The 22069-nt window shown below is 40.1% G+C and overlaps 1 protein-coding gene across 2 annotated transcripts; it reads left to right on the forward strand.

The window, feature by feature from the left end:
- The first annotated feature begins 240 nt into the window (after positions 1-240).
- Positions 241-22042, forward strand: ipo13a (importin 13a). 2 transcript variants are annotated; one of them, XM_067363650.1, is made up of 21 exons: positions 241-379; positions 2767-2892; positions 2984-3600; positions 5812-5952; positions 6104-6245; positions 6359-6525; positions 8338-8458; positions 8567-8714; positions 13402-13583; positions 13678-13704; positions 14052-14186; positions 14800-14940; positions 15071-15151; positions 15221-15358; positions 15455-15551; positions 17490-17542; positions 17795-17861; positions 17940-17998; positions 18192-18281; positions 21224-21405; positions 21495-22042. In XM_067363650.1, the coding sequence occupies exons 1-21, from the start codon at positions 332-334 to the stop codon at positions 21589-21591; spliced, it is 2859 nt and encodes a 952-aa protein (XP_067219751.1). In that variant the 5' UTR covers positions 241-331; the 3' UTR covers positions 21592-22042. The 2 variants fall into 2 exon arrangements, 1 of the variants encoding a protein (XP_067219751.1); XR_010891976.1 differs by lacking the exon at positions 21495-22042 and having other exon boundaries at positions 18192-19288; positions 21224-21269.
- The last annotated feature ends 27 nt before the right edge of the window (positions 22043-22069 follow it).

Genomic DNA, 22069 nt, shown 5'->3' on the forward strand with positions numbered 1-22069 from the left:
CAACCTATGGTCAAAGCTTATTATTTATAAAGAGAGCAAAGGACCACTCGACCGTTTGAATCACATCGAAACGAATGTGAAGAGACCGAGTGATTTGAGTGAATTGGCTCGAGACAGTCAAGTGAATGACGTGTAGCGTCAGTCCTGTCAGCTGTTATTTAGTGCGACCCACGTGTGTGCTGGTGGACCATCCTGTTAGAGCTGCCCCCCGCGCGCGCGCACAAACACACACATGACCTGACGAGACTCCACAAACACCCCCTCAAAAAAGTACCACTGAATACTGGCCGTCACAGAGCACAAGAATAGGATATAAGGAACCTAATTGAGAATGGAGTCAGTGAATGCAGAGGAGTTCACAGTGGAGGCGGTGGAGAGGGTGAGTAGACTGTAGCTACTGTATGGCCAAACTGACTCACAGAAACACAATAACATGTCAGTCACTCAACCATTTGTGTATGAGACTAGTAACACATTCCTTATAGCATTTCACATAAGTGTTATATAGAAGTAAAAGGGAAACTGTTACCTATTAGTTTAAATGGTCACCATTTGGACACTGCAGAACTCTTTTGTCACTGCTTAAAATTTCATATTTTAACAACAGTTATATTGTGCCTAAATCTAGTTTTTCACTTTGCAAATAACTATTTGCACTTTGCACTTAAGGGTGTGAATTATTCCTAACACTTGAGTTTAAATGTATGTGTGATAACCATACATTTTAGTAAGCAGCACAAGATGTAAATCAAAACTGCCAGAGTTTGGAGATATAAAATCTGAGGCGAGAGCAAATTCAATAGAAGTAGATTTCATCAGCTCCATTCAGGGCTGATGGTAAGCTGTAGCTTTTGGTTTGGGGAATGCTGTCCCTGAGGCCTCTATTCCTTCATATTCCCATAATTCCACTAACAGCGGAGCAAAGCCACACGTTTGTATTTGTTTGTTCTTGTGCGGTTCGGGACAATATAGGAGTGGAAGTGGAAAGTAACTTGATATTCCCTGTAAGCTGTTCTAGTCTAATAATAACTGTCAGCATGCGGGGGATTTGGTGGCTGGTTGGTTTATATTATGCTTCTCCATTGTGTCCTGTGATTTCAGTTGCATCTTATCTATGCACTCAATACACATTTTTAGGGGAAAGAATATGGTAATATCACCTACCGGTCAAAAGTTTAGAATCATTATGACTTTTTTTTTGTTTTATGTTTTTGAAAAAGTCTCCTATGTTCACAAAGGCTGCATTTATTTGATCAAAAATATAGTAAAAACAGAAATATTGTGCAATGTTATTAGTGTAATTAAATATAAATGTTTTGATTTAAATTTGATTTTAATGTATTTTAAAATTAAAGTTGAATTTTTAGCAACATTCCTCCAGTCTTCGGTGTCACATGATCCACATGAAACATTCTAATATGATGTTTTGCTGCTCAAGAAACATTTCTTATTATCAATGCTGAAAACAGTTGTGCTGATAAATATTTTTTTGAAACACTACCATTCAAAAGTTAAGGCTATTTTTTTTTTTAAACAAATACTTTTATTCATCAAGGGTGTGTTAATTGTGACAGGAAACACTTTTATAATGTTACAAAAAAAGGATTTCTATTAAAATAATAAATTCATCAGTGAATCCTGAAAAAAAAATAAATAAATCATGGTTTTCACAAAAAAACAAACAAACAAAAAACCAACAAAAACTGAAGACTGAAGTAATGGCTGCTGAAATTTACCAATGAATGCAGCCTTGATGAGAAATAGAAATATTTTTTAAACATTATAAATGTCTTTACTGTCACTTTTTTGTCAACTTACTGTGTCCTCGCTGAAAAATAAATAGTAATTAATTTCTTTAAAAAAAAATTTGCCCCAAATGTTTGAATGGTAGTGTATCACAGTTTCCACAAAAATATTAATAAATATTTAAAAAAATCTTGAATCCAAATTTTTGACTGGTGTTATAGAGTCAAACCAAAAATTATTCAGACATTTTTTTTTTTTTTTTGATATATTTTTACTAGTGGGTGCAGGACACTATAGTTAATTTATATAAGTGAGGATAGCAAAATAAAGTAAACTGTGACATATTATACACAAAAATTCTTCATACAGTGGAAATTATTCAGACACTTTGACCTGACCATGTTTTGCTTAAAGTGTTAGTTCACCCAAAAATGAAAATTCTGTCATTTATTACTCACCCTCATGCCGTTCCACACCCGTAAGACCTTTGTTCATCTTCAGAACACAAATTAAGATATTTTTGTTGAAATCCGATGGCTCAGTGAGGCCTGCATAGCCAGCCATGTAATTTCCTCTCTCAAGATCCATAAAGGATTAAATCTGTTCATGTGAGTACAGTGGCTCAATATTAATATTATAAAGTGACAAGAATATATTTGGTGCGCCAAAAAAAACAAAATAACAAATTATATAGTGATGGCCAATTTCAAAACACTGCTTGAGGAAGCTTTGGAGCACAAATGAATCAGTGTGTCGAATCAGCTGTTCGGAGCGCCAAAGTCACGTGATTTCAGCAGTTTGACACGCGATCCGAATCATGATTTTGCTTAAGTGTTATCTGACATAATTAAGATAATTTTTTTTCTGACGTAGTTTAACTCTGAGATCTTGTCATATTTTATTGCCATTTTTTTAAACTATAGTGAATAAACTGTAATAATGAATGAAATGTTCAAGGTGTCTGAATACATTTTGGTTTGACTGTATATATTAGAAGCAATCTTTCCTGGTGTTCTTTAGGCTCTTCAGCAGCTCTACTATGATCCTGATATGGACAAGAAGAATGTGGCCCAGAAGTGGCTCACACAAGCCCAGGCATCACCACAAGCATGGCACTTCTGCTGGGCTTTGCTCCAGCCAGACAAAGTAAGCAGTAGAGGAGACTACGACACACTTTAAAATGTATGAATTTCATTGCATTAGATTTGTAGTTCTTATTTATTCTGTTTTACATTAGGTTCCTGAGATCCAGTTCTTTGGGGCAAGCACATTACATGCTAAAATCTCCCGTCATTGGTCCGACCTCCCGACTGGCCAATTAGACTCCCTTCGCTCGCAGCTCATCGCCCAGGTCGGCCAGTTTGCATCCGGGCCCAAGATGGTGCTGACGAGACTCTGTGTTGCTCTGGCCTCTTTGGTTCTTCACATCTTACCTGAAACATGGCCAACCGCAGTACCAGATCTTCTGTGTGCCTTCCAGACAGGGGAGGGTGTGACAGAGGCTGACGGTCAGGCCCGATGCCTCGTGCTTCTAGAAATCCTCGCCGTTCTGCCCGAGGAGCTTCAGAGCAGCAGGATCGCGGCCTCTCGACGTTCCCAGCTCAGAAGCGCTCTGGCTGTGGAGTGGAGCTCCATCTGCTCCCTGCTCCAGCAGTTACTGCAGCGGGCTGATGCACCCTGTGGAGTCAGAGAGCGGGTGATGAGGTGTGTGTCCTCTTGGCTCACGCTGGACATCGCTTTAAAAGACAGTGAGGGGCTGCTACAGAGCTGCTTTGCCCTCCTTAAGGAATCTGAGCTCTTTGACATGGCTGTAGAAACCATCGTCAACATCATCTCACAGCCTGATTGTCAGAGGTGAGATACACCATTATAACAGAGAATATAATGTCAAAACAAGCACTATTTCCTGTCACTCATTATAGTAATAGTTCTGAGTATAGTTTCACTCTATTATGTTAACCGTTTCCTTTCTCGTGTCACATTATTGTACTATTATGCTATTTTAAATGTTCCTAATTTTGTTTTGGAGGTCTCCTACAATACGTTTACATGCATCAAAGGTCAAAAAACACTTTAATTTTCTCAAAATATACATTGCACATCACCTCATTTCTCATAGAGTCTGAAAATGGTTTGCTTGAAGATTCAGTCTCTCTAAACCCCTCCTTACAGAGAGCCTTTTCTACTCTTGTGGGTCAGATGGCCCAGTCTGTTGCGATTGGTCTACCGTTTACAGCGCATGATGGAAGCCAAACGCCCATAACCATATATGAATTTCAGCTCCTCATTCTTTTGAAGTGCTTGCAAAGTGGATTCACAGTGATGAAAACAGCGTCTGAACTTCAGTGTTTGAGGGCATAATAGGGGTACATTAAGATTTATATATTTAAATTTCACATAAAATTGCCATCCATTTGGATTATGCAGTTTTAACATAAACAAACTGGTGTATATTTGTCAGTAATACATAAATGAAACAGGTCAGTTTTCACAATTAACAGCTGATTTGCAGTCTGAATAAATGCATTTTGAAAATATGATTATTTAAATAAAATCAAATAGATGCAAATAGTTAATAATTATCTATGCCATGATTTTTTTTCATGATTTTCATTTATGTATGACTCACGAATATGTATCACATTAAGTTCTATACAAATGGATAGTGTTTATGGAGAGTAAACTGAAAAAAATGGTAACCCAAAAATGGTAACATCTAACTTTATTTTAATTAAGTCAAAATTATGTAATATCTCTGAATCAACTTAAATACATCAATGTATGGGTTAAATCATGTAGAAATACACTTTAAGGTAACAAATACCATTTTATAGTGTTTGTTTATTAAGAGGAATTTTGAAGTGAAGTGAAGTGAAGTGACATGAAGGCCAAGTATTGCAACCCATACTTGGAATTTGTCCTCTGCATTTAACCCATCCAAGTTAGTGCACACACATTAGGAGAAGTGAGTAGTGAACACACACATACACAGCAAACTGTGGACACACACACCTGGAGCAGTGGGCAGCCATTTGCTGTGGTGCCTGGGGAGCGATTGGGACTTTGCTCAAGGGCACCTCAGTCGTTTCCTGCCGGTGTTGAGAATCGAACCCACAACCTTCGGTTTACAAGTCTGACTCTCTAACCATTAGGCCAATTTTACTTTAATTTTACATTATTTGAAAGAAATTCTGAGTTTTGTTTGCCAGTGCATCTAGCTGCTGTAATGTTGTCGATCTATTTCTATATGATTGTTAGGGTATTCTGAGTGGTTTAAAGGATGTCACTATGAAGTTGCTAGGGTGTTCTGGATATTTTAGGGTGTTGTAGGTGGTTACAATGGTGTTGCTAGGTAGTTATTGCATCTGTTCTTCTAATATAGCATGCCACCATATGATCCCTTTTCTAGAAATATATTATTTTAGTTATTGTATTTTGATTACAGTATATAATACTTTATTGAAGCCCGTGTATGTAATGCATCTTAATAAAATTTAGATGTAATGTATATGAAAATGAACTCATATTCAAACTCTGAAACCGATAATCTGATAATTATTTTCATATTAAGGAAAAAAATTAAAAATTGCAGATGTTATAAATCTACATCTCTATACTACTTTGTTACTAAATAAAGAAAATTAAAAAAAACCAGTAAAAGCTACATTAATATTTCACAGTCTGATACTGTTTAGTATGAAAGATTCATGAGATTCATATTCCTTTAGAAATGTGCTATAGAAAAAAATATTCAAATAACATCCCTGCAGAGCTGAGAATCTTAAAACCAATGGTTTTAAATTATAAATTGGTATTTAGTTTGTGTTTGCATTTTTAAAGAAATGAACTAATTTTATGCATAAACAGAACAATTATTCAATATTGGCTGCTAATTTGGGGAATAAAATGTGTGATTGTATGATCTGATTAAATTGTCCCCTACACAAGGAAACTAACCATCACTTGAAACTAATTGTCAATCAAGTCTATTTCCTTCAAACCCCCGGTGCACAGAAAGTTGACCATAAAAATTCATTATTACTCTGTGTGTTTGTTCATGTGGAGGTTTGCAGACAGTCTGCTGAAGGTTGTTCCTCAGGTTCTGGGTCTTCAGGAGCAGCTAAAGAAGGCGGTGCAGGATGGAGACATGGAGACGTCTCATGGAATTTGTCGCATTGCTGTAGCTCTGGGAGAAACACATTGCAGGTTGGACATAATGATTTATATGCATCATTAATCTCCCATTAATAAAAGTCTAATATGACCTCAGATGGCCTGGGCCTATTTGAGAAGGCCAATTCATCATTTGACTGCCCTTGTCTGTTTGATGAAACCTTTTTCCCTTTCAACTTCCCAGGACTCTTCTGGAGCAGGTGGATCACTGGCAGAGCTTTCAGGCTCTAGTGAGCATGATTATGTCCTGCACTGGTTCACCTGGACATTACCCTGTGGATGAGACCTCCAGCTCTCTCACACTCACATTCTGGTACACCCTACAGGTACAGGTCCACCCAGAAACATCAATCAAGTATGGTGCCAACTGGTATTGCATTGACTTGAGCAGATATGAGGTTTTGAGTGCTGGTGGTGTCATTTCGGCTGCTTGTTTCAGGATGAGATTACGTCATTGGATGCTGAGAGGCAGACACTCTATCTACAAATCTACAGACCTGTGTACTTCCAGCTGGTGGATGTTCTGCTGCAGAAAGCCTGTTTTCCCAGAGATGAGGACTATGCCTCATGGTCCGCAGATGACAAAGAGCAGTTCAGGACCTACAGGTTAAACTAGATTTTTAAAAAGGAAGTTATATAAATGCACAATTAAAAAAGCACAATTATAATAATAATTTTCCTTTAAAAAAGCAAAAATCATGGTTGCAGTGAGACAATTGAAAAGTGAATAGGGGCCAATTGGTACAACCTGAATTCTGGAAATGTTGGGACGTTTTTTAAATTTGAATAAAGAGAAAACTAAAAGGCTTTCAAATCACATGAGCCAATATTTTATTCACAATAGAACATAAATAAAATAACAAATGTTTAAACAGAAATTTTACACTTTTATCCACTAAATTAGCTCATTTCAAATTTGATGCCTGCTACAGGTCTCAAAAAAGTTGGCACGGGGGCAACAAATGGCTGAAAAAGCAAGAAATTTTGAAAAGATTCAGCTAGGAGAACATCTAGCAACTAATTAAGTTAATTGATGTCAGGTCTGTAACATGATTAGCTATGAAACGGATGTCTTAGAGAGGCAGAGTCTCAGAAGTAAAGATGGGCAGAGCTGTGAAAGAGTGTGTAAAAAGATTGTGGCATACTTTAAAAACAATGTTCTTCAACGTCAAATTGCAAAGACTTTGCAATTCTCATCATTTACAGTGCATAACATCAACAAATCTCTGTGCGTAAGGGACAAGGCCAAAGACCTTTATTGGATGCCCATGAGGAGAGAGACCTTCCAGCGTGTTCAGTTCAAAAGCCAGCTTCTCTGATGGTATAGGGGTGCATAAGTGCATATGGTATGGGCAGCTTGCATGTTTTGGAAGGCACTATGAATGCTGAAAGGTATATAAAGGTTTGAGAGCAACATGCTCCCCTCCAGACGATGGATATTTTAGGGAAGGCCTTGTGTATTTCAGCAGGACAATGCAAAACCACATACTGCAGCTATTACAACAGCATGGCTTCGTCATGGAAGAGTCTGGGTGCTGAATTGGCCTACCTGCAGTTCAGATCTTTCACCTATGGAGAAAAATGCGTCAAAGATGACCAGGAACTCTTCAGCAGCTGGAAACATCAGGCAAGAATGGGATCAAATTTCAACACCAAAACTCCAGAAACTCATAACCTTGATGCCCAAACGTCTTCAAACTGTTTTGAAAAGAAGAGGAGATGCTACACCATGGTAAACATGCCCCCATCCCAACTATTTTGAGACCTGTAGCAGGCATCAAATTTGAAATGAGCTCATTATGTACATAAAATTTTAAAATTTCTGTTTAAACATTTGTTATCTATGTTCAATTGTGAATAAAATATTGGCTCCTGTGATTTGAAAATCTTTTAGTTTTCATTTTATTCAAGTTTAAAAACGTCCCAACATTTCTGTAAATTTTAAAATGCTCACTGTTTCAATAGTATATCCACAAGACAAGCGGTTAGTCATTTTTTACACCAAAATCATGTTGACATGTATATAAACAATATCATGTTAACATGATTTTAGTGTAAAAATGACTAAAAACTCAAATCAGATAAGTTTTAAAAGAAGAAATATTGTAAGTGCTTTCATAAAATTATGAGCTTCACATTTCTGCTTTTAAATCCTCCAAAAATTGCCTCCATTTACTTCCATTATAAGTTCCTCTTCCTAAGATTTTTTTTTAGATAGGAAAAGGTTTAATACTTAAAATCAGGATTGTGTTCACTGATGCCCTGGAAAACACCATTAAATATTTCAAATCAGTCTGCTTACAGTTTTCTGGATTGCTAAAACACTATAACTGATTCAGTTGGCACAGTCCATTCAGTCTTCATTTATTTTTAATTTGCATGATAATGCAATAATAAGCATGTTTAATTGGATCTCAGGGTTGACATCTCTGATACTCTGATGTATGTGTATGAGCTGCTGGGTCCAGAGCTCCTCAGAAACCTGTATGATAAACTAGGCACACTGCTGACAGACACTACACGCCTCTCCTCATGGCAAGTCAGTCCTAATGTTACACTAATGTCTTATAAATATGGTGTATATATGATATAAATGTCATGTATTATAATGAACAATATCTCTGTTATCTCCCTCTCTCCCATGGAGGATATAGAGGCTCTGCTGTTTGGTTTTCAATCCATTGCTGAGACAGTAGATGTCAGTTACTCAGATGTCATTCCAGGACTGATCGGTCTGATTCCTCTGATCACAGCAAACAATATCCAGCTGGCTGAGACCATCATGTTCACCATAGGTCAGTGTTCTTTAGTGTAGGAAGGAAGGGGACAGGGTCGGCGTTTAGCTGCTGACTGAGCTTTATTTCACATACCCCCACCGCCCGACCCAGGCCGGGGAGCCGTCCGGCCTGTGGACCACCTTGAACTTAAAAAGCTGTAATGCCAGATACCAACGAGTGATCCGTGCATTGGTATCCTTCATGCGGTGGAGCCACTGCAGGGGAGCGTGGTCCGAACAGAGAGTGAATTCCTGTCCCAGGAGATAATAGCGGAGGGTGAGGACGGCCCACCTAATAGCCAAACACTCTCTCAACGGTGCTGTACTTAGCTTCCCTCTTTGAGAGCTTACGGCTAATGTACAGCACCGGCCGTTCCTCTCCCTCTATCTCCTGGGACGGGACAGCTACCAGCCCTCTGTCCGACGCGTCAGTCTGCAACAAAAAAGGGAGAGAAAAATCAGGAGAGTGAAGCAATGGCACGCCACATAGAGCAGCCTTCACCTGGGTGAAGGCCTGCTGGCACAGCTCCGTCCACTGGACCGTATCTGGTGCATCCTTTTTAGTTAGATCAGTCAACGAGCTGGTGAGGGCCGAATAATTAGGAACAAACCTCCTATAGTATCCCGCCAGCCCGAGGAACTGTCTAACCTCCTTGTTGGTCTTGGGGCATGGACAGGTCGCAATCGCTGCCGTCTCATCAATTTGTGGACGCACCTGTCCATGCCCCAAGTGGAAGCCCAGATACCTTACTTCCACGCGCCCAATCGCACACTTCTTCGGGTTGGCCGTGAGCCCGGCTCCCCTCAGCGATCTCGGGACGGCCCTCAAATGCTGCATATGCCGCTGCCAGTCATTACTGAAGATAATAATATCGTCCAGATAGGCAGCAGCATATGCACCATGGGGCCGCAAAATTTTATCCATGAGACGCTGAAAGGTAGCCGGTGCCCCGAACAGCCCGAACGGAAGGGTAACGAATTGGTGTAATCCGAACGGCGTCGTGAAAGCTGTCTTTTCTTTGGATAATGGCGACAAGGGGATCTGCCAATACCCTTTCGTTAAGTCCAGTGTCGAATAAAATCGAGCCGTACCTAGCCGGTCAAGCAACTCGTCCACCCGAGGCATTGGATACGCGTCGAACTTCGACACTGCGTTCACCTTGCGGTAGTCCACACAGAACCGAACTGAGCCGTCCCTCTTGGGAACCAAAACTATCAGGCTCGCCCAGTTACTGCTGGACTCTTCTATTACTACCATTTCAAGCATAGCCTCTAATTCTGCCTGAACTACATTTTTCTTGTGTTCAGGCAATCTATACTACACATCTCGATGTGGTGCTGAATGAGGTTTGTACGGCCCGGTAGGGGAGAAAACACGTCTGCAAATTCTGCTTGTAACTTGGATAAATCAGTGAGCTTTGAGGGCGAGAGGTGATCTCCCCCCGGGGCCAGAGCGAGGGACTGTTTTTTGATATTCGCCTCTGGCCCGAGATCATCCTCTTCGCTAATCACCGTCGCCAGCATCACTGATTCCGCCTCATTCCATTTTTTAAGGAGATTGAGGTGGTAAATCTGACGTGCTCCTCTCCGGAATGCACAACCTCATAATCGAGCTCACCGACTTGCCGTGTAACCACAAATGGTCCTTGCCACTTTGCAAGTAATTTCGAGCTTGAAGTGGGAAGCAATACAAGTACTTTATCTCCCGGTGAAAATTTGCGTAAGTTAGCACGTCTGTCATACAGCTGGCTCTGTCTGTGCTGGGCTTGTAACAAATTCTCCATAGACAGCCGCCCCAACATGTGGAGTTTTGCTCTCAAGTCCAGCACATACTGACTTTTATTTTTAGCCTGAGATGGTCCGTCCTCCCAAGTCTCTCTTAGGACGTCTAATACCCCACGGGGCTGGCGTCCAAAGAGAAGCTCGAAGGGGGAAAACCCCGTGGAGGCTTGCGGGACCTCTTGCACTGCAAATAACAGAGGTTCCAACCACTTATCCCAATTTTTGGTGTTCTCTTGAACGAATTTATGAATCATGGATTTAAGTGTGCGATTAAACCGTTCGACCAGCCCGTCCGTTTGTGCGTGAAAGACGCTGGTATGCACGGATTTAATGCCCAACAATTCGTAAAGTTTGCGTAACGTGTGTGACATAAACGCCCTGCCTTGATCAGTGAGGATTTCTTTCAGAATCCCCACTCGGGAGATTAAACTAAACAGTGCATCTCTTAGTGTTGCGGAGTGGCTTCAGGATATCGCGTTGCATAATCCACAATGACTAATGCAAAGCGATGCCCTCTTGCTGATCGCTCTAATGGCCCGATGAGGTCCATAGCGATTCTTTCGAAGGGGACCTGCATTAATGGGAGGGGGCGCAATGGCGCTTTTGGGGTGGCCGGTGGGTTAACCAACTGACATTCCCGACAAGACGCGCACCACCAGCGCACATTCTCGTGAATGCCCGGCCAAAAGAATCGGGTCATGAGACGATTTAGTGTTGCCGTTTGTCCTAGATGCCCAGCCATCGGATTAGAATGAGCCGCATGGAAAAGCATTTCCCTGCGGCTCTTTGGAACTAATAATTGGGTCGTATCTTCTTTTGTCTGAGTGTCTTGGGTCACTCGATACAACCTATCTTTTATGATCGCAAAATACGGATAAGAAAGTGGACGCCCAGGCTGGAGAGGCTGACCATCGATTGTGCTGACCTTTTCAAACGCGTTTTTTAGCGTCTCATCGTGAGACTGCTCCAGGGGAAAGTCATCGCGATCTGAAAGAATAAGTCTTCCAATTACGCTCTGTTCCCCTGAAGCTGAACTCACTGGTCCCTGATCAGTCTCTCCCGCCTGTACTGGCACCTCCTTATCCCGCGATTTTTTCCCCCCAAGAGGCATCCGAGCATAAACACCCCAATAATTTGTTAAATGCAGGCCAATTCGTACCCAAAATTATCGGATGCCGGAGGTGCGGATTAACTGCCACCTCCGCGCTATGCTTTTGACCCCTAAATTGAGTAATGACGGGCACTAACGAATATTTCACCACATCCCCGTGCACACACCTCACCTTAACCAAGCGGCCTGCATCCAATGCCCCGGACGAAATCAGGCTTTGATGCACCGAGGTTTGGTTACATCCTGAGTCCACCAAAGCCTGATAGGTACCCCCCTTGACACTCACAGGTAGCTTGACCGGGGGCAGCCTGCGGATCGTCCGGGACCCGGATCAACATCCCAACCTCCATCACTGGACACCTGTCCACAAAGTGCTCCGGGTCCCCGCAACTCCAACAGGCCGGCCCAGACCTGCCCGCCGCTCTTGTGGCAGGGAGCGGGTTAAATGGTTGACGCGGAGAGAGGGGAGAAGCAGGAGCGGAGTCCGGCCCGGCGGCAGGGAGTCCCGCCCCCCTGGGGATAAACTGCTCCAGTACCACGCGATCGATAACCAGGTCCACGTCACTTCCCTCAGCCAGTAGCCATTTGCGGCACGAGTCCCGGAGCTGTTGGGCAAACACGAAGGGCCGTCCGGACTCGCCCAGGTCCAGGGAGTGGAAGCGTTGACGATGCTGCTCTGGGGTCCGGCCGACCCGCTGTACGATGGCCCGCCGAAGATCGTCAAAGACCAGGAGGTTCTCTGCTGGCAGCTGCTGTGCCGCCACCTGTGACTCCCCCGAGAGGAACGGGACCAACCTCATTGGACCACTTGCCTTGGCTGACCGCTCGAATAAGTCGAGGAAGGCCTCGGGGTCGTCACATGGCCCCATTTTGTTCAGCGGCAGGTGGGTAGGCGCAGCCGGCTGTGCGATGGTCTCCTGGCGAACCTCCCGCTCAATCCAGCTCCGGAACCTCTCGCGGTCCTCCTGCTGGGCCTGCACGATGGCTTGGAAGCGCCGTTCTTGGTCGGTGCGCAGGTCCAGCAGGGCCTGATGTTGCTCCTGATGCAGGACCGCGAGGGAGGCGATGACTTCCGCAAATGTCGATGTGGAGGATGAAGATTGCATGGCAGCGGCCACCCAGCTTCCTTCCCGGGTTTCGGCACCAGTGTAATATGGTCAGTGTTCTTTAGTGTAGGAAGGAAGGGGACAGGGTCGGCGTTTAGCTGCTGACTGAGCTTTATTTCAAAATTCAGAAATGTCAAACAAAAACTGTGCAAGGCACAACAACAAAACAAAATAATCCACAAAGGGCTTCACTCCAGTCACGGCATATACAATCCACAATGGGGTTCACTCCAGTTTGTCGTGCACCAGCGGCTCAGTCAGCAGTTCCCCTCTCTCTCACCGACTCCGGCTTCTCACAGCGTTTTAACCTGTCTCCACGCCAATTACTGAAATGAGAAACAGGTGTTCGTGATTTACATTTAACTCGCTCACTCACCAAAGATCTCCCGATTCTCTCTCCCGCCGCAGACCTCGCTGAACTACGCCCCCTTGCCACAGTCATTTATAAACATTAGTATTCTTCAGATATAACCTTCAGAATAAAACCAAATGGTGATAAAATGGCTGTGAAAAATATATTTTGTTTTAGTAGTTGCTTTCAATAATTAAATGATCATTAAACTACAGCAATAAAAACATATGGATTTTTTTTTTCAGCAAATAATAATAATAATTTCTATTGTTGTTATTTATGCCATTATACAGTATTTGTGAAAGTTATTTGTAGGGTTGAAAGTAACTGACCCTTCTGTCATTGTTTCTCATAGGCTCTTTGGCTGAGTGGTTGGCCGATCATTCGCTCATGTTGGCGAGTGTCCTTCCTGTGGTCTTGCATGGTCTGTCCAACCCAGATCTGTCCGTGTCTTGTGTCTCAGCACTGAAGAGAATCTGCAGAGAGTGTCGGCATCACCTCCACCTTCACACCAGTGACATCATGGCCGTCTCACAGGTTTTAAAAAAACTTTTGCCTAGAAGTACCGCTGTTGTTATACCAAATCAGTGAGTAATGTACTAAATTCACTGTGGTGTTTTCGGTCTCTCAGGCGGCGCTTGTCAAAGAGATCCATAAAGTAAGTCTAAGCCATGTGTGTTTGATTAGTTTTGGTTGGCTGATATATAGATTTCATTCAACCCATATTTAAAAGATTGCTATGGTCGGTCATAAATAGCCACGGTGTGACTTTTTTATAACCACTTTAGACTCATGGAAGTCTAGTTTTGTTTTTTCTGTGGATCTTCAGATTGCATATCTAAAAAAATGTACCAAGCTTTTACTCTACTCAGATTGGGAAAACCATTGAAATTGGTTTAAAGTGGCCAAAAAGCTTATAAGGATTACCAGATCTTTAGTTAAATCTTTATCATGCTTAATTAATAGTTATATGACAGTAAGACTGACAGTAAGTCTTCTGTACAGAGCCCGCAGTGCATGTGGATAATGCAGGCGCTGGGTTTCCTGCTCTCAGCACTGCCCAGTGAAGAGATTCTGGGGAAGCTGCTCTCTCTGGTCACCCCCCACATCCAACAGCTGGAGAAACTGGCCAGTGAGCTGGTGAGGTGCAATAATGTCTGTGTATGCTTAATTCAAATACTATTAGAGTAATCCAAAACCTGAAGAGAAAATGTATTTGTATAGTACAATATAAATATAGTTACAAAGAAGTTTTATAGTTAACTTTAAACCAACGTGTCATTCCAAACCTGTATGACTGAGTTTGGTGGAACACAAAAGAAGATATATTGAAAAATGTCTTCTTTTTTTGTCCATTCAGTTAAAGACAATGGTGTCCACCAGTGTTGTTTTGTATCAACAACGCGAACCAAACTCTCCCGGGCCTCAGCTACAAATACACAGTGTTTGAGGGCTGGTCAAAGGGCTGGCATTATGCAAATTTGTTACAAACCTATGTAGGTTTGTGTAGGAAATAAAGCTGACAACTCTAACAACTCTTTTCAGGCAGTTCAGAATTGATTCTTTCTTTCTTTTGAAAGACACAAACTCCATTTATTGTGCACTTTGATCTTTGAAACTTTACAGACCTGTTACATTTACAAAAAACAATATAACACACTAAAGGTAATATCCAACATTTATTTAACATTTATAAAACAGACCAAACTGTTTGCTTTTCTCAGTATTTTTCCTCTTTTACCCTTTGATGCAGCCCAGCCCTGCTAATAAGATTCCTACTGTCCACATCCTTGGCCTGCTGTCTAATCTATTCTCTACATTTGACCTAAATAAGCAAAGTGAAAGATTGGAAGTGATGAGGCCTGTCCAAACACAGCCACACAACAACAACCCGGTATGACAAATATCACGGCTCAAACTCCAATCAGTTTTGTTCATTAGCAAGCATGTTTGAATCAAACAGACCTGTAAAATGAACAATCAACAGTACGTGTGGTTTGACAGCTGTTCTGGTCATTTCTCAGGTGGTGGTTGTGCTGCAGCAGGCCTTCCCTTTAATCCAGACTGTTCTCAACAAGTGGCTGAATGAACCTGAGGTGTTAGAGGTCAGTGTAGGTAAACGTGTTTGTATGTTGAGTATATGAAAGATTCACTTTTCTCTCTCCTCAACTCAGGCGGTGTGTGCTGTCTTTGAGAAATCACTGAAGACCCTTATCCATGACTTTGCACCACTGGTGTCCCAGCTCTGTGAGCTCATTGGTCAGATGTTTGGCGCTTACCCACAATCCTCGGCTTTAGACCTCGCACGACAAGTAAAGACAGGGTCTACTTCATAAAACAAACATTTTTGTGTTTACTTGATAAGTTGAGTGTCATAATGTGTTTATGCCTTTCACGTTTCCCTCTAGTTGGTTCACATTTTTGGCTGTGAGAAGGATCATCTTTCTCCAATCACTGCCCTTTTAGAGCTGATTACCAACATCACCATGTCCATTTTTCAGCTAGGTAAGAGATTAGAATGAGACACTATCAACATTTCAACGATGAGTTCTATTGAGGTCTGTATTTAAAGTGACCAATCCATAGATTGCTGCAGTGATGACAATTTTTTGTACACCAATCCGGAAGTTAGCATCAACCTGGTTTCCTTGACAAAAACCCAGAAGGATTTTTCCATTGACTTTTGGATTATTGCAGAAAATAAGCTCTGTGACCAACAAAAGTTTATTTCTTATTGTGTTAATCCTCACAAATAAACACAACGGCTGCATCTGAAATCGCATACTTCTGTACTATACAGTAGAAAAACAGTATGTGACAAGAGTAATACAGTATGTCCAAATTCACAGAACTCAAAAGAGTAGGCAAAAAGTGCCCAGATGACCTTCTTCCAGTGAGATTCTGAAACGTGCATCCAATGCACACTTCACTATCCCATGAGGCCATGGCAGAGGATTTGTGAATGCCAGTGAAATGAAGCAACTGACACTGGTAGGTCACATAAGAAACGACAACATGATGAATGTAGTATGTCCACGTTACATTCATACTACACACAATCATACTGTATACAACATACTTTTTAGTGGTCGCAAAATAATTAATTATTCAAAACAAGTACCTACTCAGAGAGTATGCGATTTTGGACACAGCCAAGTTTTGTGAATTTTAAAGCCTAAATAATCAATAATCAATCATAAGTAAAAAACAGTAGTAAAACATAAAGTAAATGTAAATTTAAAAGTAAAACGTTGGCTATGAACAAACTACATGACTTCAACGTCACCATTACTAAGCTTCCAACAAACCTCTATTGCTTTCTTTCTTCTGTGGAACATAAAAGTGTTTGAAAAAGTGTTCTTTTTTTTTTCTTACAATAAAAAATAATAAAAGCCGGTGTTGTTTTGGACCATCTAAACATACTTCAGAATATTTTGGTTTGTGTTCCACAGAAGAAAGAAAGTCATACAGGTTTGGAATGACATGAGGGTAAGTAAACGATGACAGAATTCACATTTTTGGGGCAAGCTATTCAATTCACATTTATTTGTATAGCGCTTTTCACGATACATATCGTTTCAAAGCAGCTTTACAGAGAATGCATGTCAACATTACAATTTAGAGAATGCAGTTAGCTAATAATGTAATAATTTAGGCAATTTATTTTACAATCACTGTTAGCAGTTTAATTGAAGGTAGAAGCAATGAGCTCCTGGAAATAATGAATTACATATTAACAATAATTATTATATAATAGAAATTTGGGAATGTGCATGTTGATCCAGATCTTGCGTCATCTGTAGTCCTAGCAGGAGTTGGCACCGTCTTTTCAAAGGTGTTGGTCATCTGAAGTCTTCACAAGAGGCTGGATCCAAACTGAAGCTGATGTACTCTCTAGTCACCTCGGGACGGGCGTCCCGAGATAAAACAGAAAAGCAAATGGAGAATAATTAGCGTAGCTGCTGTTCATTACATTAAGCAAAGATAGTCATGTACAATTGATCAGATATGAGATGCATTATGTGAATGCTTGGCTAAAGAGATGCATCTTTAATCTAGATTTTAACTGGGTGAGGGAGTCTAAGCCCCGAACAATATCAGAAAGGCTATTCCAAAGTTTAGGAGCCAAATGTGAAAATGCTCTCCCTATCTATCCATTCAAAGCTATATTCAGTATCTTTTACCACTATAAAAATGTTCTACCCCTAAAGAAATGAATATTACATTTGACAAATATTATTAAAATGTTGTACATGACTAGCCTATAAAAAGCTGAGATCACATGACCAGCATTTTACTCACTTATCTCAGTAATCAAACACTTGTTGGCTAGTGAAACAAATGAAAGAATACCATCAACATGAAGATTTTGCGCAATTTTACAATTACTCTTTTTAACGTTTGACTTATAGTCATTCTAACCATATGGAAATGTTGTTGTAGGCTCCAGAAATCATCCAGATGTGGTGGAGTCATTCATGCAGCTTCATGCTCAGGTCTGTGCTTGTTTATTTTTGCCTTAATCTTCAGACTTTAGACACTAGTCTACATATTTACATAGATTCAATATTTTACATACATTTTCATTGTTCAAAATGACCATTTAAAAAAAAAAGACCACTTAAAGAGTTTTTCCATGTTTCTTTTTAGGGTTGTTTAACTATGTATAAAGCTATATGTTTCCTTTTCCTTTTTAGGGCTGTTTTTTATTTTATTTTTTTATAAGATTTTCTCTGATGTCTTTTCAGGTTTTGAGAAGAAAGTCAGACCTTTATCTTTCAGAGCATCTTGATATCAAAGCTGTGTTCTACTGTGGTGAGTGTCACTTCAGCAAGCTCATTATCAATGCTCAACATTTATTTATTTATCCATTAACTGTCTATGTGTATGTAGGAATCTTGTCATTCAAATTCCCTGAAACTCCAACACTGAAAGCAACCTGTCTGCTATTTGTAAGTACAGTACAACACGTTTAACATGTTCCAAGAAGCAGTTCATCTTCACAGAGAGCTGTAGTGGAACATACAGCCCAAATGCTAGTGCATGTACTCTTTCTTTATCATTAATACTTGTAATATTAGTGACCCTGCACCACAGAAACTTGAGTGGAGTATTTATTAACCAGACTGAGCTCTCTTGACACAGACAGAGATGATCTCTCATTGTGAGGATGTTCCTGCAGTAAGGGAGGTGCTACAGGATGACGGCAAGCTTCTTCTTCAGACCCTAATAGAGGTCAGATATTTCTGCATGTTTCCATCGGCAATTCAGTCATATAGAAATCAGTGGTTTCGGACAGGCTCTCTGTGCATTAGTGGTTGGGATTTCTCAGTCACTCTTTCTGCAGGTTACATCATTACACCAGTAGCTGGCAGGTGACCTTTATGACTGAGTTAATAAATCATTCATTCGACTGGTTCAATCACACTGATTCACTTAGTATGGTAACAAGACTCTCCATATGAGTGAGTCATTGAATCATTCACTCGATTTGTTCAAAAACACTGATTCAGTTCTTTATTGGCATGTTTACATAACAATATTGCCAAAACATTACATAAAAAACAAGTAATGACAAGAAAAAAGCAAACAAAAAATAGCAGTAACATTAGTTAACTACATTAGTTAACTAACAATGAACAATACTATATCATATAAAATAATAAATAGATATTTATCAAGACATTGTAAATGAAAGAGAAATGCTGTAATATATGTACAATGATGGTCTTTGATTATATAGATCAAGGCAGTTGGTTAAAGGGATGTTTCATTGCGATTTCACTTTTTTAACTTTAGTTAGTGTGTAATGTTGCTGCTTGAGCATAAACAGTATCTGAAAAGTTACAGCGATGAAAGTTCAATGCAAACAGGGATATTGTCTTTTAAAGTTATGGCAGTTTAATGCCTACAAAAACGACCGGTTTGAACTACAACAAGCTTTTTCCCGGGTTGGTGACATCATAAACCCTGCAAAACACTGCCCCCGGGAACACGCAACAAAGTGGGCGAGGCCATGTCACGCGGCACGTGAAGAGTTGTGTACACCGGATGCGAGCGGCACGGCGTGTCAAAAGATAATAGAACCCATTATAATCTGTGATATTTTCTATACTGGATGAGGCGCTGAAGACAGCTTCCAGAATCTACACGAGTTCAATGCTGGATTTGCACAAAAGCTATTACTGAAAGAAGCAGTTCCCACTTAAAAAGCAGAAGCTGCTGTTTATTGACCCCAAACTGTAAGTACGTTTTATTGTTTGTACATGTCTTTTAAATGTATAGTTCTGTTGCTATTTTTTGGTTGCATCAAGGACGTAAACAAAGACCAATGCGTTTTTGCTTCGCTAGCCAGTTAGCTAAATTCTATTGCATACTTCTCCAACAAACACCAACAAACGTCTATGTTCATTGACAAACAGTTGTTCATGCTATAAATTAAACAATACCTTTACAAAAAAGCTACTACTCATCATGTATTCGGCTACAGTAAAGCTTTAATCAGGATAAAACCGTATATTGAAAGCTAACAAACAGCAGTGACAGCATATCTAAACACTTTGACCCATACAAAATGAAATCCCATTCATAAACGTCCTTTAAAAGCCATGATTGCAGAGGTTCTGCTTGACCCTCTTCATCTGGGTCTGATACGGGCTCAATTTGATACAGTAATATAGACGCTGTTATTTACATTTCCACTGAAGCACATGTAACAACTAATGGTAAGGAGCGTGGCATTTCCGGACACTTCAGCAATTCACAATACACTAGGCCGGCTAGCCAATCTGAGCCCATTGTGTGATTTGGAGGGAGCGGCTTAATAGAAGCAGGAAGTCAAACGAGCCGTTCAAATGACAGTGGAAACAGAAATGTAGAATAAAGGTAAAATATATGAAAAATATGGCTTTTTTAAAAAAACAAAGCATTAAGACATGTTAAACTGCCCCCCCCAAAACACAATCAAGCCTAGAAAAAAACAACTGAACCACCCCTTTAAGGATGTGCAAATGAAAAATGAATTGAAAAAAATTAATAATTCATTCAGGAGCAAATTAAGTGACTATGTTTATGAGTGAGTCATAGAATCATTCACTCAACCTTTTCATTCAAACACACTTGATCCATTTAGTTTAAAAAAAATAAATCACTGTTTTTATGAGTGAGTCTTTTAATCACTCAAGCAATTCGTTCAAAAACACTGATTAATTCAGGAGCAAATGAAGTGAATGTCATTTATGAGTGAGTCATTGAATCATTCATTTAACCTATTTGTTCAATCACACTGATTCACTTAGTATGGAACAAGTTTTGTCTTTATGAGAGGGTCATTGAATTTTTCACTCATTCATCTCATTTCATTTCAGCTCATTCATTCAAAAACACTGACTCATTCAACAATGAAATAAGTGACTAGCTGCATCCTAAATCACATATTTCCCTAGTAAACAAAAAAATAGTGTGTGACAAAAGAAGCATGTCTGAATTCACAGTACTAAAAATGTAAGCAAAAAATACCCGGATGACCTACTACTTCTGGCGAGATTCTGAAGTGTGCATACGATGGACACTTTGCTATCCAAGGAGGCCACAGCCACACAAATTCATACTATATAATTTTTTATCAGTCAAAAAGTACAGTATTGACTTGTTCAAAATAATACCTACTTCAGAGAGTATGTGATTTTGGACGCAGCCACTGAGTCATTAAATCATTCACAAAGCTGATTCGTTAAAAAATGCTGATAAATTAAGGAATGAAACACAACCACTGTGTTGCTCCAAGACCAGAAAACCATTTTAAACTATTTTCATTGGCAGCCAAAAAATGTCTAAAATGCTATGTTACTCAAATGTTACTCAATGTAAACCTGTTTATTGAACTGTTTTATACAAGCAGTATCATACTCACCAGCTAGTTTATCCAAATTGAATTTAAAAGTATTTGTCCTGCAGTCAGTTCCTGTTTTGAAGTGTTTTGGAAACTAAGTTATGGCTGTTTTTTATTACTTTAAGGATTAATTTAATAATTTATTAAAATTCAGTGTAAACACTGAACCTTATAAAAACAGATGGAAGTGCTTTGGGAACAAGTACCTCATATGGAAAGTTACATATGTAGCCATAAAATACTGCATATATTGTACAGAGCATGTAAGGACCTATTTCATTGGCAGGCTATTGGAGGTCAGAGTCCAATCAGTCTGGCTGAGCACTACGCGGAGGTCTTGTTCTCAGTGAGTCGTAACTGTCCCAGTGTTCTGTCTCTGTGGCTCAGAGAGGCTCTTCTGCCCCCTGGCTTCCCCAGCTCACATCTCACCGCTGAGCACAAAGAACACTTCTGCCAGCAGATCCTCAGGTAGGGCCACGAGAACCAGAACACCAGATAGGCACTTTGCACTTTCTAAACATTTAATATTAATTTCTTCTGTTTAACTATTCGCACAGGGAACAAGCGAGTAAGCGACGGATGAAGGACATTGTGAAAGAGTTTGCTCTGTTGAGTCGGGGACTAGAAGGGAGTGAGTACGAAGCGAGCTACTAAACACTCTCCATGCAAGACCCAGAATGGATCTCAAGTCATCATTGCTTTAGTATTGTGGGGTCACTCTTTTGAATACAATCAAGCCACACTGTCAACAAGTTATGATTGAAAAAGCAATCTGAATGATTGAAATAATTAGATATGATTTTGGTTTTTGTAATACTGTCAGGTCATCTGTCTTCACTGCAACAAAAAATATATCGCTTTTTTTATCCAAGTCTTATATTATTTTATATTATCTATTTTAAACAATTAGCTTCATTTTAAAGATGTTTAGATCATTTTAATTTTTTTTTTTTTTAAATGATGATTGTTCCAGTTCTGCAGAAATCTGTGGAGCTTTGCAGGCTGTTGCTGTGTGAGCTTGATCAGTTTTCACTGAAACTTTAAAACTTGAATAAATCACTACATATTTACACTACAAAAGTTCAAAGGTTTGTGTGGGGCAATATTTTTTATGCTGAACAAATCTACATTT

The sequence above is a fragment of the Chanodichthys erythropterus genome, chromosome 16 (assembly GCF_024489055.1).
Source record: "Chanodichthys erythropterus isolate Z2021 chromosome 16, ASM2448905v1, whole genome shotgun sequence".
In the NCBI taxonomy this organism is placed as follows: domain Eukaryota; kingdom Metazoa; phylum Chordata; class Actinopteri; order Cypriniformes; family Xenocyprididae; genus Chanodichthys; species Chanodichthys erythropterus.

What these genes read in the sequence shown, in the direction of transcription:
- ipo13a (XM_067363650.1), top strand. Translation starts at nt 332, where the DNA reads ATGGAGTCAGTGAATGCAGAGGAGTTCACAGTGGAGGCGGTGGAGAGG. An exon ending in GAGCAGTTCAGGACCTACAG is followed by an intron (nt 6,526 to 8,337) that starts GTTAAACTAGAT and finishes ATTGGATCTCAG; the next exon opens with GGTTGACATCTCTGATACTC. An exon ending in CACGCCTCTCCTCATGGCAA is followed by an intron (nt 8,459 to 8,566) that starts GTCAGTCCTAAT and finishes TCTCCCATGGAG; the next exon opens with GATATAGAGGCTCTGCTGTT.